Source organism: Cibotium barometz, chromosome 34, assembly GCF_041138505.1.
Source record: "Cibotium barometz isolate CiBa-2024 chromosome 34, ASM4113850v1, whole genome shotgun sequence".
In the NCBI taxonomy this organism is placed as follows: Eukaryota; Viridiplantae; Streptophyta; class Polypodiopsida; order Cyatheales; family Cibotiaceae; genus Cibotium; species Cibotium barometz.
The window spans coordinates 33,541,204-33,557,593 of NC_141079.1; the positions used below are offsets into that span (position 1 = coordinate 33,541,204).

A 16,390-nucleotide genomic window follows, 5' to 3' on the forward strand; every position below is an offset into this window, starting at 1 on the left:
CAACTCACTTCTTTGGAAGTTCAAACTCATGGTAATTTTGTCGTCTCTTAAGCCATGGGACACAACAATGGGGCTTGATGTGGAGCCTAAGTCAATAATGAGGTCTAACGAAACTACATCACCACCAAACCCATCTCTAATGTTTTGGTTGGACACAGATACATTCTTGCTCCATTTTTATGATTGTGATGTGTTACATGCCAAAACGAAAGCTGGTTGTGATTAATGCGAAGTAGACACAAAGTAATACTAATCAAATTTGAAAATACACAGTAGACGAGATGTGGAAGTCCTAATCTATTGTATATTCCCAAACATGAATATTGTACAACGATGATGCCAAATCTACATTATTAAGATATGATCTAGTATGCATTGCAACTTGCAAACCAGCTACAATGCATACGAAACGTTATTGCCTTGTTGTTCCCCACACTGTGTGCTCTAAGGTGCAAAAGATATGTCTTTTGTGGTGATCTAGATGCCTTGGTTGTTGCTTCTAGCCTACTACGATTTGCAGTCCCTGTCTTTGAATTCCCATGAATGAGCCTTGATCTTCCTTTATATAGGGATCTAAAATGGCAGGTTATATGCAAGCCGCTACCAGTTTTTAGGTCGCCAAAATGTCATTTTACATGTTCATATTGTGCCCAACAACTGCCCTATGCATTGGGACACACCTTGTGCGATTTCAGGCCCCAATTTGGTGGGCAATGCTCTACTAAATTGAATCACACTCACCCTTGAATGCTTAAGAGGTAGCTACAAGGAACAAGTATGTGTATATGGATATGCACATAACATGCCCTCTTGCTATACATGGAGCACTTCGAGACATGGTGTACCCTTGCTCCATGCCCCTTTGCTTGTCTTTTGGTCTTGTTCAATGGTAGGCACTACTCCAAACTCTGTGGCTTAACTACACTTATGGGTGCCTAATGTGCTATCAAAATTATCCGAATGAAACCACATTCACCCTCTAATATTTCATAAAAGTGGTTGCAAGGAAAAAGCATGGCGAAGTGCAACTCTACTTGGGCATGCACATGACATGTCTTCACGCTTTTTTTTGTACAAAAATTGAATTCTTTGTATGGATTATTAAGGAGTGTTTTCAATTTTCTATATAGAAAATGAATTCTATGTATATAGATTATTAATGAATTTCTTCAAATTTCTAGACATTATTTGTTTTTAAATGGAAAATCTTGTGTCTTACATAGTGACTCATTTTGCAGATCCATTGCTGTATAGATTGTAGGACTTCATTGCAATGGCTTATATTCCCTAGGGTATAATATAGAAAATAAAGTTTCCTAGTTAGAAGGAAGAAAATAACTCTGATCTGTCTAGGAAAAATTCTAAGATTTTGTAGTTTCGTATTAAATTTCTATAGATTACTGTCAAGAGTTCCTTGAGCATTGGACTGTTGCTAATTTTGACAATATTAGTAGCAACCTAAAGATGACACCTATATTTTTGTGAGACCTCTATATTCCATTCATAGAGAAACCATGGTGAAAGTCTAGTCTAAGGGTAGAGTGAACTCACTCCATCCATCAATATCCTGTTACTTGGCAATCTAAGAGCTTTCCGAATATAGCTCTCAAGAATATACATTATTGTAGCAATTGAGTACGTAGACCTTATGGTAGGAATTAAGTACGGTATCGGCGGCTCTCTTGGACTCAACACAATGTGTTATTCCTCGATTATGAAGGGAATAGTTGTACGTTAATTTCCGTAAAGATTCTATAATCTAAAGTTAATTCTAAATTTTGTTCTTGAGTTTCTAAGTTTTTAATCAAGTTTGGTCTCTAGGTTTACCTCGTAATTCGGGTCCAGACTCCACCCAACTACCGACTTTCTAGAATTTAAATCCTTTATCAATGTTGACCAGTTCCATAGACTCGGTCTAACTCCATCCAATCCCATGGGTTAGCGTGCCATCGTTCATAGGGCCTATGGAGCCGATGTGAGATGACACACACGTAATTAGAATTCCCCTTTTTATTACATATACACACGTAAGCGAAAAAATAGAGCTTACAAACACAATCCACGGTTATACATTGTTTACATAATATGCAACCCTATCAATTAATTATGGATTAAGCTTTCATTTCAAGATAAATTTTGGAAGTCTACTCTAAGGTGAATTTCACTAGCATAATAATAACTTATAAGGTTCCACACCAATAATTTCTCATTAGAATATACATCCTAAGGAGCACATATAGGAAAGCCTCTTTTATTTCATTCTTGATAATTTCTCTTTTGTAGAGAACTAAATATTCAAAGAAAAATTATTATTGTTTATGATATGATGAATTCTTTGATGGTTGGGAGCTTCAGAAGTAGGCAAGTGTGTCTCTAGGGATTGATATGGCCTTCTTTGTCTCTTCTCCACTTCCTTTTGTTCATCGGATCAAAGCTTGGGTTGATGAAGGATAGTGGGGCTTGCTGTGGACCCATTGGTCACTGCTGCATTGAGTAAATTGTGATTGTACGCTTGTCTCAGTCAATGATAAAATCTAGCATCTAGCTGCACTTTATGACACCCTAATTCTATTTAACGTGATTACTAATTGCTTCCAAGGTAAGCTATGAACTAAGCATGTTTAAAGCTTAGATCAGAGTTGTTTAATGATGATCATCCTCTTCTAATTAAAAACCCACGAATTTTTCTCTAAGGAAGGGGGCTTTTAATAGGCCAACTAATCCTTATGCAAGCCCAACTAGCCTTGTGCCAAGTGGCTCCATTCCATAGTTAATTTGTGGGCTCAACTAGGTAATGGTAGGCTGGATCTTGATGTTGAGTTTGGATGATTCACAACTAGTTAAAATGGTGTCTACATTAGTTAATTGTGTGCTATGGTATGCTAGACTAAGGCTTATCAATTTGCATGGGCCTGCATATACTAAAGTTAACTCTTAGAGATTGTGCGGTGGCATCTCACTGTTTAAAAACAACTTACTACTTGGTTTTTCAACTTTCCACCTAACAAATCCATCTTTGGTTTTTCATATAACCATGGTTTTGGAACCTTAGTCCATTTAACCTTAGGAGATTTTATCAATTAATATGCACACTCCTTGCCTAAGGTGAGTCTTTAATCATTTTATTAGGCGTAATCATTATATTTTATGTCAGATATTTACACTAGGGTATGTTGAACTCATTTTTGGGATCTTTTTAAAAATTCCCTTATCTTCATTTATTACTCATTGCTATCATGGTTGCACACAGGTGTGCACATTGGCAAACAATGCTCTTATTTAAATTTTTTTGAGATTAAGAATCTTGGTACTCTTAGTATCACTAAGTTTTATACACTATTTATTTTAAAAATATTATACCTCAATTACCGATAATTTTTCTCATTTATTTCTATTCTCTCTACAACATGTCACAAAATGTATTAATGCCAAAACATAATTTTCGTTTTTGGATATTCTCTCTTTAAGTTGCTTCCCCTCTTTATTACCAATACTTGTCTATATATTACCATGCAAATACTAGACTATCAATGTTACCAAATGTTATGTGGTAAATGTGATGGCATGTTAGTTTAGGAATGCTATCCAAGTATGTGATGCCATATTATTTCAAGAATGCCATCCAAGTATCCCCAATAGAGACTATTAAAGGTAAAATAGTTGTTGTGATTGCATGCTTTCATTAGTTGTTTTCATGGATGCTTGTTTGTAGTAGCCGCGTGTGATAATTCATATCACATCTCACTTTGGTGTGAAAGGCTTGGTAAAACCCTTTCATAAAGAGGATAAGAAAATACCATTTTGAGATGAGAGTTTCTACATTTTCATTCTTTTTTACATTTTCAACATAAAGATGTGCTGTCAACAATTTGTAGAAGGAGATTTCTCACGATCCTCTCTTTATTTTGTAGGTCTTGGAATGTGATCCGGACTCTCAACAACTTGAATGGTTGGCAATATGTGGTTGGGAAACACTTATAGACGTGGATGCCATTATTTGTCTGCGCTCTCTCAAGGGGCTTCAGATTCGCAATTGTGGGAGCCTCCAGTCGCTACCGAAAGGAGTAGCAAGCCTGACGGGCTTGATGAGCCTCGACTTGTCTTTCTGTCGGAGCCTCCTGTCGCTACCGGAAGGAGTAGCAAGCCTGACGGGCTTGACGAGCCTCGGCTTGTCTAGGTGTGGGAGCCTCCAGTCGCTACCGGAAGGAGTAGCAAGCCTGACGGGCTTGACGAGCCTCGCCTTGTCTGGGAGCTTCCAGTCGCTACCGGAAGGAGTAGCAAGCCTGACGGGCTTGACGAGCCTCGGCTTGTCTGGGTGTGGGAGCCTCCAATCGCTACCGGAAGGAGTAGCAAGCCTGACGGGCTTGACGAGCCTCGGCTTGTCTGGGTGTGGGAGCCTCCAGTCGTTACCGGAAGGAGTAGCAAGCCTGACGGTGATGGCACGGAAGCGGTAAAGCTGTTTACGCCCTTATAGAGTACCACACTTCCACACACGCATGCAAACACACCAGAACACCAGACCAAAGAGCATGAACAAGACTCATATTTCAGAAAGGACCTTGACCTTTACAGAGGTGGATATCCCAAAATATCCCAGACACCAGCTTTATCAGCACCCGCTTGCAATCGGCCCTCTCCAGCTCCTGGTCGCTCCGAATCCCCTTGTTCCTTGCTTCTCTGCAGTTGACCTCTTCGTTCTTTGCTCTGCACCTCAGCTGAAGGTCTCTCTCTCTCCTGCCAGCACTCTGTCTCGCACAAGCCTGCAGCTGCTTCCACTGCAGCTATCACCAGCCCGTCTCAAACCACAAGATGTCAACTTGCAAGAGCACCTCACCCGTGCTTCCTTCTTAGGTCTCTCACCAGCAGTTGTGCACCTACAGCTGCGCTCCAGCCTTGTCCACAAGGCGGCCACCTCCTTTATATCTGGTCACGCTTCTGTTCTCCCATCAGCCCACGCATCGGCTTCTTCAGCCAGCCCACTATGACTGCTCCTCCATACCAGCCGCTGCTCCTAGGTGACTTTTCAGTCCGTCACCTTCACGCTCCAGAGCCTCTCAGCTCTCCACATGGCGAACTCCGTTCCTAGCCCACATTTTCTCTGTGGGTGTGGCTGCAGCTAGCCACTCAAACCACACACACACCTCTTTCACAAGGCGGTCACGCCCTCTGTGTTCGGTTCTCCAGCTGGCGCCCTCCGGCTCCACACTCTGCGCCTTCAGAGGCCGCACACGTCCCAGCGTTGCTCTTCTGCAGCGCCTGTGGCTGCACACGCCACCCAGACACACGGGGCTTCTCTTCCCGTCGGCTCCCAGCCGAATCCCCACAAAACAACACCCCTCCTCTGGCACTCACACCAGAACCGTCTTCTGTCGAGCACACACAGAGGTGGCCTTCAGCCCCTCTCACCTCGCTGGCTTCACTCTGTGGCCCCCTTCTGTCTCCGCGGTGTCTCCCTTTCTGAAGCCCCTACTCCACGTTCCCATTGCTGCGCTGGCCAGCTTCCAGAATGGCATGCGTTGGCAGCCCCTCATACCTCCACGCAGCTTACCTTATGAGTGGTTACATTTTCCATCATTTTATTTTATTAAAGCCACCAGTTTTTCCATTTCACACCAAATGCCCAAGGCAACATGGCCCCTCATTACTTTTTTTCTGCCCATACACTTCCATCAAAACCCATAGCCTGATTGCCGCATCCACGACGCCCACATTGAGTCAATGGGTGCCCCCATGACTTCACCACAACACGAACAACACTCATGTACACATGTACAGGTTGAGTCTGAGGTTCCCAAAAAACTACACACATATTTAGCAACCCCTTTTTCTCTGCTGAGACATTTATGTCCAGCAGCTGCACAATCAGAAACCACTTATCCCCCTGGATCAAACAAAAACCTCGGTACATCTACCTGCCAATCCTTCATGCATTTTTCTCCATCAAACAACCATTGATAGATCCTGTCATGACCTACTTTCAGCAACCCCCTTGGCTCTTCAAATATGGCATCATCACCATCTACTGTACTTCCTCCTCCAGACCAGCTCTCATAGCCTTGTGATGGAGACCACCACTTCTCACCTCTACTCCCCTCTGACATATCTGACTCCCACTCATAATCATATACCGAAATAACACACATCTTATCATCAACTCCCATCTCATGGTCGCAATCCAACTTGCAGCCTACATCATTGGCTTCCAACCCTTCCTCTGGGCAACCTGCCAGACTCGAACTATAACCAAAACACTCATCCATATGCTGATCATCAACATGCGGTGTGTTCACCATACACTCACTTCCCTTCAGCCCATCAACATCACACATAGCAACCTCGTGCACTGCAGACTCATTATTGTCGCTTTCTTGCAGTTTCTCCAGCTTCAAGACCATTGGCGATCCTGCAAGATTCTCCACATCTTGCACAGGCATCTCTACCAAGTCTAAGCTCCCCAAACTCCCAGGTAAAGCATCTTGGTCCCCCTGACCAACAACAATAGCCTCACAGGCATTCTCACCCCTCGCAACCAACTCATTCTCTTGGGCATGACAAGGAACACACACCTTATGATCAGCAACCACACATCCAAAATCCATCACATCATCATCCAAAGGAGCATCCAGCTCACCATCAGTCACACCATCACTCCCTTCATGCACAACTGGCATGCAAGTAGTCTTCTCCAAGGAAGCCAACTCCAACAGATCATCCAGTGCACTATCAAGTACACTGTCCAGCTCACCATCCACACTCTCACAAGCTGCAATATCCAACTCATCACCCAGATCATCCATAGATACTCCACCCATAGTATCTTCACTAGTAACACCTTGATCATCACACTCCACCTTGACTGGCTGAAGTACTGGCACCTGCAAGTCATTACTCTTTTCTGAATCAAAGAGATCATCCAAGCCATATCCATACTCAAACTGACCAGGCTCCACAGCACTAGCATCACTTTCACAATCCACAGTATCATCAATAACCTCATCCTTCTTCATTTCACCTTCTGAAAGCTCTTCAGGGCTGATTCCAGAAACCTCACCCTTCTCCATTCCCAACAGGCTAATCTGTCCCATACCCTGCTCTGCAAATGTAACCTCACGGGCTTCACAAACATTGGGCTGAATTTCATCCTTCATCTGCATACTAGGGCCACTCACCCTATCACTCATTCCCAAAGTCAATTGATATATTCCACCATTAGCTTTGGCTGGTCTCTCACATTGCGGACTAATATGATCCCACTCACCACAATTCCGGCATTGCACATCACTCGGATACCCTCTCCCTCTTCCAATATCTGCTAAATTTCTTTCAAAACAAGATGATGCATCAGTCTTCCTTCCCATAACACCTATGCCTCGTCCTCTTCCTGCGGACTCTATCCAATTCACACTTAAAGACTTCAAGAGCTCCACTGCATCATGAACCTCCCTCTTCAAAGAATCCTCCTGTTTAGGAACAACAGCAGCTCTTCTTCCAGGATGCATACTCTCAATCTCTGGCACCTTCACAAACCTCTTTGGCTCTTCCTGCATTCCCATCTGCCTCAGACGCTTCACCTTTCACTCCTTCTCACGAGCAACTCTGACAGCCTCCTCAAAGCTATCCAGGTTCTTCAGCTCCACTTTCAGACGGATTGTTGGCTCCAGACCAGCCACAAATCGTTCCCTTTTTATCATCTGCGGGAGTACTTCAGGAATCAGAGCCTCACACCATAGACTCCACAGTCTACCAAACTCTATCAGATACTGATCCACATCCTGACCATCCTTCTGCTGAATGTTACACAACTCTTTCCACACTTCATTCGGACTCTTCACATGGACAAACTGTGCCAAAAAGGCAGCTCTGACTACACGGTACTCAGGATCCTGTCGATGAACATTCCTGTGTGCAGTCACAAACATCTGCAGCCATACTTTTGCATCACCCTGCAAGCAATAAGCCAAAATCTGAGAAAGGATCTCCGGGGTTGCCTTGTCTATCATCAAAGCTGTAAACTCCATCCTCTCCAGAAACCTGGTTGCATTCTCCTGTGGCAATCCCCAATACTCCGGAAAATCCTGAGCCATTTCCAAATCTTTCTTCACACAGCCCCTGTCTTCTTTCACAAACCAGAGGAAATCTGCTCCTCTGTGGAGGCACCAAAAAGTGATGGCACGGAAGCGGTAAAGCTGTTTACGCCCTTATAGAGTACCACACTTCCACACACGCATGCAAACACACGAGAACACCAGACCAAAGAGCATGAACAAGACTCATATTTCAGAAAGGACCTTGACCTTTACAGAGGTGGATATCCCAAAATATCCCAGACACCAGCTTTATCAGCACCCGCTCGCAATCGGCCCTCTCCAGCTCCTGGTCGCTCCGAATCCCTTTGTTCCTTGCTTCTCTGCAGCCGACCTCTTCGTTCTTTGCTCTGCACCTCAGCTGAAGGTCTCTCTCTCCTGCCAACACTCTGTCTCGCACAAGCCTGCAGCTGCTTCCACTGCAGCTATCACCAGCCCGTCTCAAACCACAAGATGTCAACTTGCAAGAGCACCTCACCCGTGCTTCCTTCTTAGGTCTCTCACCAGCAGTTGTGCACCTACAGCTGCGCTCCAGCCTTGTCCACAAGGCGGCCACCTCCTTTATATCTGGTCACGCTTCTGTTCTCCCATCAGCCCACGCATCGGCTTCTTCAGCCAGCCCACTATGACTGCTCCTCCATACCAGCCGCTGCTCCTAGGTGACTTTTCAGTCCGTCACCTCCACGCTCCAGAGCCTCTCAGCTCTCCACATGGCGAACTCCCTTCCTAGCCCACGTTTTCTCTGTGGGTGTGGCTGCAGCTAGCCACTCAAACCACACACACACCTCTTTCACAAGGCGGTCACGCCCTCTGTGTTCGGTTCTCCCAGCTGGCGCCCTCCGGCTCCACACTCTGCGCCTTCAGAGGCCGCACACGTCCTAGCGTTGCTCTTCTGCAGCGCCTGTGGCTGCACACGCCACCCAGACACACGGGGCTTCTCTCCCCGTCGGCTCCCAGCCGAATCCCCACAAAACAACACCCCTCCTCTGGCACTCACACCAGAACCGTCTTCTGTCGAGCACACACAGAGGTGGCCTTCAGCCCCTCTCACCTCGCTGGCTTCACTCTGTGGCCCCCTTCTGTCTTCGCGGTGTCTCCCTTTCTGAAGCCCCTACTCCACGTTCCCATTGCTGCGCTGGCCAGCTTCCAGAATGGCATGCGTTGGCAGCCCCTCATACCTCCACGCAGCTTACCTTATGAGTGGTCACATTTTCCATCATTTTATTTTATTAAAGCCACCAGTTTTTCCATTTCACACCAAATGCCCAAGGCAACATGGCCCCTCATTACTTTTTTTCTGCCCATACACTTCCATCAAAACCCATAGCCTGATTGCCGCATCCACGACGCCCACATTGAGTCAATGGGTGCTCCCATGACTTCACCACAACACGAACAACACTCATGTACACATGTACAGGTTGAGTCTGAGGTTCCCAAAAAACTACACACAACGGGCTTGACGAGCCTCGGCTTGTCTTGGTGCAAGAGCCTCCAGTCGCTACCGGAAGGAGTAGCAAGCCTGACGGGCTTGACGAGCCTCGGCTTGTCTGGGTGTGGGAGCCTCCAGTCACTACCGGAAGGAGTAGCAAGCCTGACGGGCTTGACGAGCCTTGGCTTGTCTAGGTGTGGGAGCCTCCAGTCGCTACCGGAAGGAGTAGCAAGTCTGACGGGCTTGACGAGACTCGACTTGTCTGGGAGCTTCCAGTTCCTACCGGAAGGAGTAGCAAGCCTGACGGGCTTGACGAGCCTCGGCTTGTCTGGGTGTGGGAGCCTCCAGTCGCTACCGGAAGGAGTAGCAAGCCTGACGGGCTTGACGAGCCTCGGCTTGTTGGGGTGCCGGAGCCTCCAGTCGCTACCGGAAGGAGTAGCAAGCCTGACGGGCTTGACGAGCCTCGGCTTGTCTTTGTGTGGGAGCCTCCGGTCACTGCCTAGAAATATAGCAAGCCTCACTGGGCTGGTGGAGTTCCACCTGGTGCGTTGTTGCGGCATACAAGCACTGCCGGATGGCATGTTTGGACAGCTACCATGCCTGCAGGAGCTAAGTTTGGATAGCTGTTACCTTCCTCGAAGAACTCTGGTACGCCCACTCACACCCGCGTCTTCGAGCAGCAGCCCAATATTCCTTGGAGCAGCAGCACACAAAATTGGGCAACGCCCACTCTATTTTACACACCTCTTCTCCTTGCCAGATCAAATCTCCAACAAGCTGACGACCCTCACTTTGCAATTTTGTTCCGTCGAACTGGAGGCTTTGCCGAGCCAACTCTGCAAAGGCTTTTACTGACTGGGCTGAGGGATCTGTGGCTACGGTTTCGGGACTGTTCTCGCCTTCCAGAAGATATCGTTCACTGCACCAGCCTGACACGGTTGGAATGTGGCACCAGCCTCCAAACTTTACCTTCACGATTGGAGGGTTTGAAAGACATCAGGATTTATTGAATTGAGGTATTCACACACGTGCGGTTGCGACAATAAATAAATAATGAAGTAATGTGTGGCTTTTGTTTGCAAAGAAACTGATGTACCACACATTTTCTGATGCAGCTGCTCATGGTCGCTGCACATTTTCAGTCTGGCAGCAAACATGACATCTTATATGCAGATCCTTAGTAATGTCTTCCCAAATGGTATAAAGCAAAGTTTTGTGATCAAGTACTTCTTCAAACCGGCTTCTCTGCTAGATCTGTTCTAAGACCATACACTATTTAAATTTTGCAAATATTATTAAGCATCTTTTACGTTCTTGGCTTAATTTTGCAAAGATTATTCAGCATCCTACGTTTTTTTGGGCTTTTCTTCTTAATATATTGCAAAGATTATATTAAGCATCCTACATTGTTCAATGCTCCTTGGATTTGAGAATGGAAATTGATTGGCCGTTACCATCCTAGGGTAACCATGTACACCCATCCCCATACCACCACGAGAAATCAAATATAGCTCCTTCCCCATGTTTAAGATGTTTTGCTCCAATTTTTCACTCTAGTTTTATGCCTTGCCTTCAATGTGAGTGAAAAACATGTTAGTATTGAGTTGCTCACAATTGTCTAGTACATCCATGTAAACATTATGGCCATAGTTCTTCGATTTTTGTCTTTCAAATATGAGTGAATTCATCAAAGCAATTAGAATAGTAGAGGAGCAAATTGGGAATGATGGGCATGGAAGTATATAACATGTATATCTATTTTGGTGCTTTTCTAATTTGAACAAGGGCCTTGTGGTCGTCCCACATAGCCACTACAAAACTATTCAGCATCACCTTTATTCCCATTAGATATTTGTGTACCTAAAAAGATGTCAAATCAACTCACTTAGGGATGTAGGGTTTGATGTCAATCAACTTTGAAATACTATACAAACCATCTCTCAAATCTTAAAGCAAGAAGCTTTCAAATCATTTGAATGGGCTAAAGAGGAAAAGAGCTTGTATTCTTCTTGTTCATTTTGTTGTATTGAGCTACCCATGATAAATGCATTAATTCAAAAACTTTTATATTGAGTGTAAAGTAATGATTACAAGTGAAACCATGCAGATGTAGATGTGCCCTAGACTAGTGTCCCACTATGATGAATATGAGATCTAATATGCCAATCCTGGAAGAAAGCGCGCCACCAAAATTCCTAGCACTAGTATTGGAAAGAAATTTACTCAAAGGGCTACCTATACTACCTTTCTAGCTTACATCACTTGCCCCGATACTACCTTTTGAGATCCATATTACTCACTCGCACACAATTGATGACCTTGTAGGGCATTGTGATCGCCAAACAAAAAATTTGCAAAGGAAAAAACAAAAAAGTAGTAAAAAAAGAACACCCTTCATAGAAGAGCACTTAATAGGTCAACCACATGAATAATTGCCTATTGTTGACTATTCAGGTTATTGGAAGAAGAATAATAAAGGAGACCCATGTAGTTGAAAACATAATCCCGAAGAAGAGTACCAAAGACTCCTTACCTACTTCGGGTGCAGGATAGTAGAGGAACGAAAATTAAATTATGTATTAACGCAAATGCTTGAATAAAAGAAGGTTAGCTAGAATACATGGTAGAAATAAAATTAGAAGTCATGATAGTCATCAATATAGAACTCTAGTGTAATGCAATCATTGTCTTGTACTCTCTTTTACTTAACCATGGCCATCCCATTGTTTTAGCCACCATAGTTGAATCCTAACCCTAATCCTAAAATGTGAACAAATAATAAGTTTCTTTAATTTACTAAAATCTAATTTGTATTACAAAAGGATGAGAAAATATAGTTTATGAATAATGGATAGTTGTACCTTGGGAAATTGGGTTTGTAGATGACCTTTTATAATAATGGATAAAAATATTGACTCCTTGCTCCTTCAAAACTCTATGAATTTCTCTATAGATCCCAAGACTTGTGCAAACTTTAATAATCCACCTCTTGCAGCTCAAATGATTGCTTTGAACCTTGATAATCTAACCTAGATTCACTTTGGCACTTATTGCATTATAAACTAAGAAAAAGGGTACTCTCCTAGCTTAATGAAAAGTTTGTGGATTTCTCATGGAAAGGGAAAGAGGGGGGGGGGGACGGGGGACTCTTTTTATATTTGAAAGTGATGAATGTATGCCTCTCATGCACTATTAGTCTTGTCAACTTAGAAGTCCATCATATCTTTATGCAACTTTACTTGAATCTTCATGCATCTATCCATTTTCTCATGCTCTCAAGCACTTTACATGCATCCACCCATACATATAGTTAACTAACACGTCTATGCACACGTTTAGAGTTATCTATTAGTTCACTATGCTTAACTCCACATTAATTATTGTTTTTCCTTCCAAAAGTTAGCCCTAAGCAATTCACTCACCTTTCAAACTTATACTACTATAATCTTTCATCCATTCACCCTTGAATTTAATTAAATTACACTCTATTCACATCCTTTGCTAAGGGTAATGCGTAAATATTTCATTTTATATTTTTACAAATAATTCTTATTATTTAATTGTACTCTATTCACTTCCTTTACCAAGGGTAATGCACAAATATGTCATTTTATCTTTTAATGGATAATTATTATTTATTTATTTTTTAAAAATAATTATTTTATTTATTTTAAAAATGATTTTTATGCTTTTCTTTCTTTAATTTAATCCCAATGTGCAGGGAGTGTAGGTGCACATCGGGAAACCAAAACTTAAATTTAACACATGGCATCTCGACTATTAGTATTAAATTATGTTTTCTAACCTCAATAAATATTTTTTATTTAAAAGTGCTCATATCAAAATATCATCTTCTCTCACTAGAAATATACATCCAAAATAAATTCCTTAACTATATTAGGATAAGGGGAAGAGGGATCTTACACTCTCCCCCACTTGAAGATCCGAAATTTCCTCATCTTGCAAATTGGGGATAATATCTCCTCAACTCTTCCTCTTTCTCTCAATTAGCATCCTCAACTGAGAAAAACTTTCATATGATTAAATATTCTTTTAAGATATTGTTCCTAAGGGGTTTTTCTTTGCTGCCCAAAACTGTTATAGTTCCAATTTCATGACCTTGATCGGGAAAGGTGACGTGCTCGTCATCCAATATATGACTTAGATGTGCAACATACTTCTTCAATAATCTGAAGTGAAAGACATTGTGAATCTTTAAGTATGGAGGGAGAAAAATTTTGTAAGCTTGATCTTTAAGTCTCTTCTTGTAATCAGGCGTGGTCCATAATATTTGGGTGATAGCTTCTTGTACTTTCCACCTTCGATCAAAGACCATATCACCTTCATCAAACTCTCTGATAGTTCACTTTAGATCAGCATAATGCTCTTGAATAGCTTTGATATCCTTCTTTATAGTCTTCATTTGATGATCCATTTTGTCTAATATTTGCTTCATCATTTTCACTCTAATTTCTCTGTAAAGTGCCTTAAATGTACTCATCTCTATGCTTCGATAAGAAAATTCTACCAGATGTACATAATTCTTCATCTTCTAGGTTCTCATCCACAAAACGCTCAAAGTATATCTTTGATCACTTGGATATGTTTGGTCATTAGTTTTCATATGGTAGATAGTTCTAAGATCTAGAGAAGTACCCATAACTTTAAATAATGCAGTCCGAAAGTGGGATGTGAACTTAGCATCTCGATCACATTGACTATTCTTTTAGGTGCAATCCATGAAGTCTGAATATTTCCTTCAAGAAGGCTTCAGTAACATCAAGAGTATTATATGGCTTTTTCAATGAAATCAGATGAACAACCTTCGTCAAGTAATCTACCCACGATTATATCTTGCATTAATTAAAGGAAATCCAGTAATGAAATCCATACTTATACACTCCCACTTCATCTGCGGGTTATGTAAAGGGTTCAAGTTTCCTGGCATTTTTTATCCTTTTGGCAGACAAACATGTTGAAGTACATCCTTCTTCAGTGCAGACCAAAATAAACTCTTCTTTATAGCCATGAAAGGCTTCACATAGCCAAGGTATCTTGCTATAGGGCTATCAGGAAATTCATTTAGAATCCTAACATTTCTATCTGTAGCATAGGAACACACAATCGATATTGAATTACAAACATCCATTGTCTAACTAGAATCCTTGGACTTTCTTTACTTCTTAGGCCATCTTATTGTCCTGCTTAAGCAAGGCAAAAATAGGGGTGGATAATTTATTTGACCTAATCTTTTCCTTAGTTTCAGTGTGGGTAAAGGATTTGAAATCACGAGTAAGGAGGCCTTCTTGCTAAGCGCTTTAGATCATCTCTTTTCTTCCCGATGTATACTTGATTTCACAAGCATGTGCATCCATCTTCTTTGCCTCATGTTAAGATCATTCTGAGTGAAAATACATTTTAAGCTCTTATGATCTATAACTAAGGTGATTTTTTATCTGAGAAGATAAGTGTCACCAAGGCTTCAAGATGTGCACTATTGCAAGCAACTCTAGGTCATGAACATAATAATTCTTTTTACGAGGTCTTAAGTTTCAAGACTCATAAGCTATGGGGTGTCCTTCCTACATTAGGATTTTGCCAATAGTGAAATCAGCGGCATTGGTAATGACTTCGAAGGGCTTCCCAAATTCTGGCAAGTTCAGTATAGGATTCATTAGTAACACGACCTTTAGCTTATCAAACACACTTTGACACATTAAAGAACAATGAAAGGGAACATCCTTCTTAAGAAGTGCCATCAAGGTAGAAATAATCTTCGTATACTCGGGAATAAAGATTCGATACCACCCTATCAACCCTAAGAATTATGTGACTTCCTTTATTGTCTTTGGTTCTAGCCAATCCATTGACAGTTCGCACTTTTGTGGGATCCATTAATATTCTATCTCTTGGCCTATGAACCCTAGATATTTAATTCGATCAATAAAGAAACTAAACTTGCTCTTCTTGGTGAAAAGTTAATGCTTTTTGAGGACTTCCAAGACTTTATCACATGCTTCTCATGATTCATAACATTCTTGGAGTAAACCAGAATATCATCGAAGCAGACTAAAACAAAATCATCCAGATGCTCCGTAAATATTTCTTACATCAATAAATTAAAGATATCAAGGGTATTAATTAATTTGAATGGCATTATTGTGAACTCATAATGTCCCTATTGGTGTTAAAAGCCATCTTAGGAATATCTTGCTTCTTAATTCTGATCTCATAATATCCTGATTTTAAGTCAATATTTATGAATATCAGGGCTCCATACAAATGGTCTAACAACTCATCTATCCTATATTTTTTCTTAATGATAAGTCAATATTCAACCCTCAATAATCAATGCATTATCTGAGAGTTCCATCCGTCTTTGTCTGGAAAAGAATTGGCACATCCTAAGGGGATACATTGGGTCAAACAAAGCGTTAATCCCAAAGTTTCCTCAACTATTCCTTGGGTCCAATTGCTTTTGGAATGGCCATATTATAAGCTCTTTTTGTAGTTGGATGAGCTCCAGTAGGTATCAACCATATCTCATGATCAACTTCACAAGTCAAAGACATTTTAGATAAATCTTCAGGAAATATGCTAGCATACTCACTCAACCATTCTGGTTTCTTTGTATTTGACTCTACCTAGAGGATTGAGCTTGACAATCTAGATTGCTTGTGTCTTCCTAAGTTCCTTCAATAACTTGGATGCCTTTATAAGTTCTAGGGTAGGGGCTCCAATTACTCCAATCCCTTACACCTTGTTTCCATGAAGATACATGAAGGAAATAGTTTCTTTGTGACAATCTAGATTGCTTGCGTCTTCCTACACTCCTTCAATAACTTGGATGCCTTTATAAGTTGTAGGATAGGGT

The 16,390-nt window shown here is 42.0% G+C and overlaps 2 protein-coding genes across 2 annotated transcripts in view; both read left to right on the forward strand.

The window, feature by feature from the left end:
• The window catches only part of LOC147618940 (putative disease resistance protein RPP1), a 160,958-nt gene extending 156,489 nt beyond the window's left edge, over nt 1-4,469 (forward strand). Inside the window, exon 7 of the mRNA XM_086774108.1 lies at nt 3,912-4,469. Within this exon, the coding sequence (XP_086630234.1) occupies nt 3,912-4,454 (543 nt within the window). The 3' untranslated portion in view covers nt 4,455-4,469. The remainder of the gene's footprint in view (nt 1-3,911) is intronic.
• A 141-nt stretch (nt 4,470-4,610) lies between these two features.
• On the forward strand, nt 4,611-11,038 carry LOC147618946 (uncharacterized). Its single transcript, XM_086774119.1, has 2 exons — nt 4,611-10,532; nt 10,632-11,038. The coding sequence occupies exon 1, from the start codon at nt 9,448-9,450 to the stop codon at nt 10,369-10,371; it is 924 nt and encodes a 307-aa protein (XP_086630245.1). The 5' UTR covers nt 4,611-9,447; the 3' UTR covers nt 10,372-10,532; nt 10,632-11,038.
• The last annotated feature ends 5,352 nt before the right edge of the window (nt 11,039-16,390 follow it).

Coding starts and splice junctions, on each gene's coding strand:
- LOC147618946 (XM_086774119.1), top strand. CDS start 9,448: ATGGGTGCTCCCATGACTTCACCACAACACGAACAACACTCATGTACA.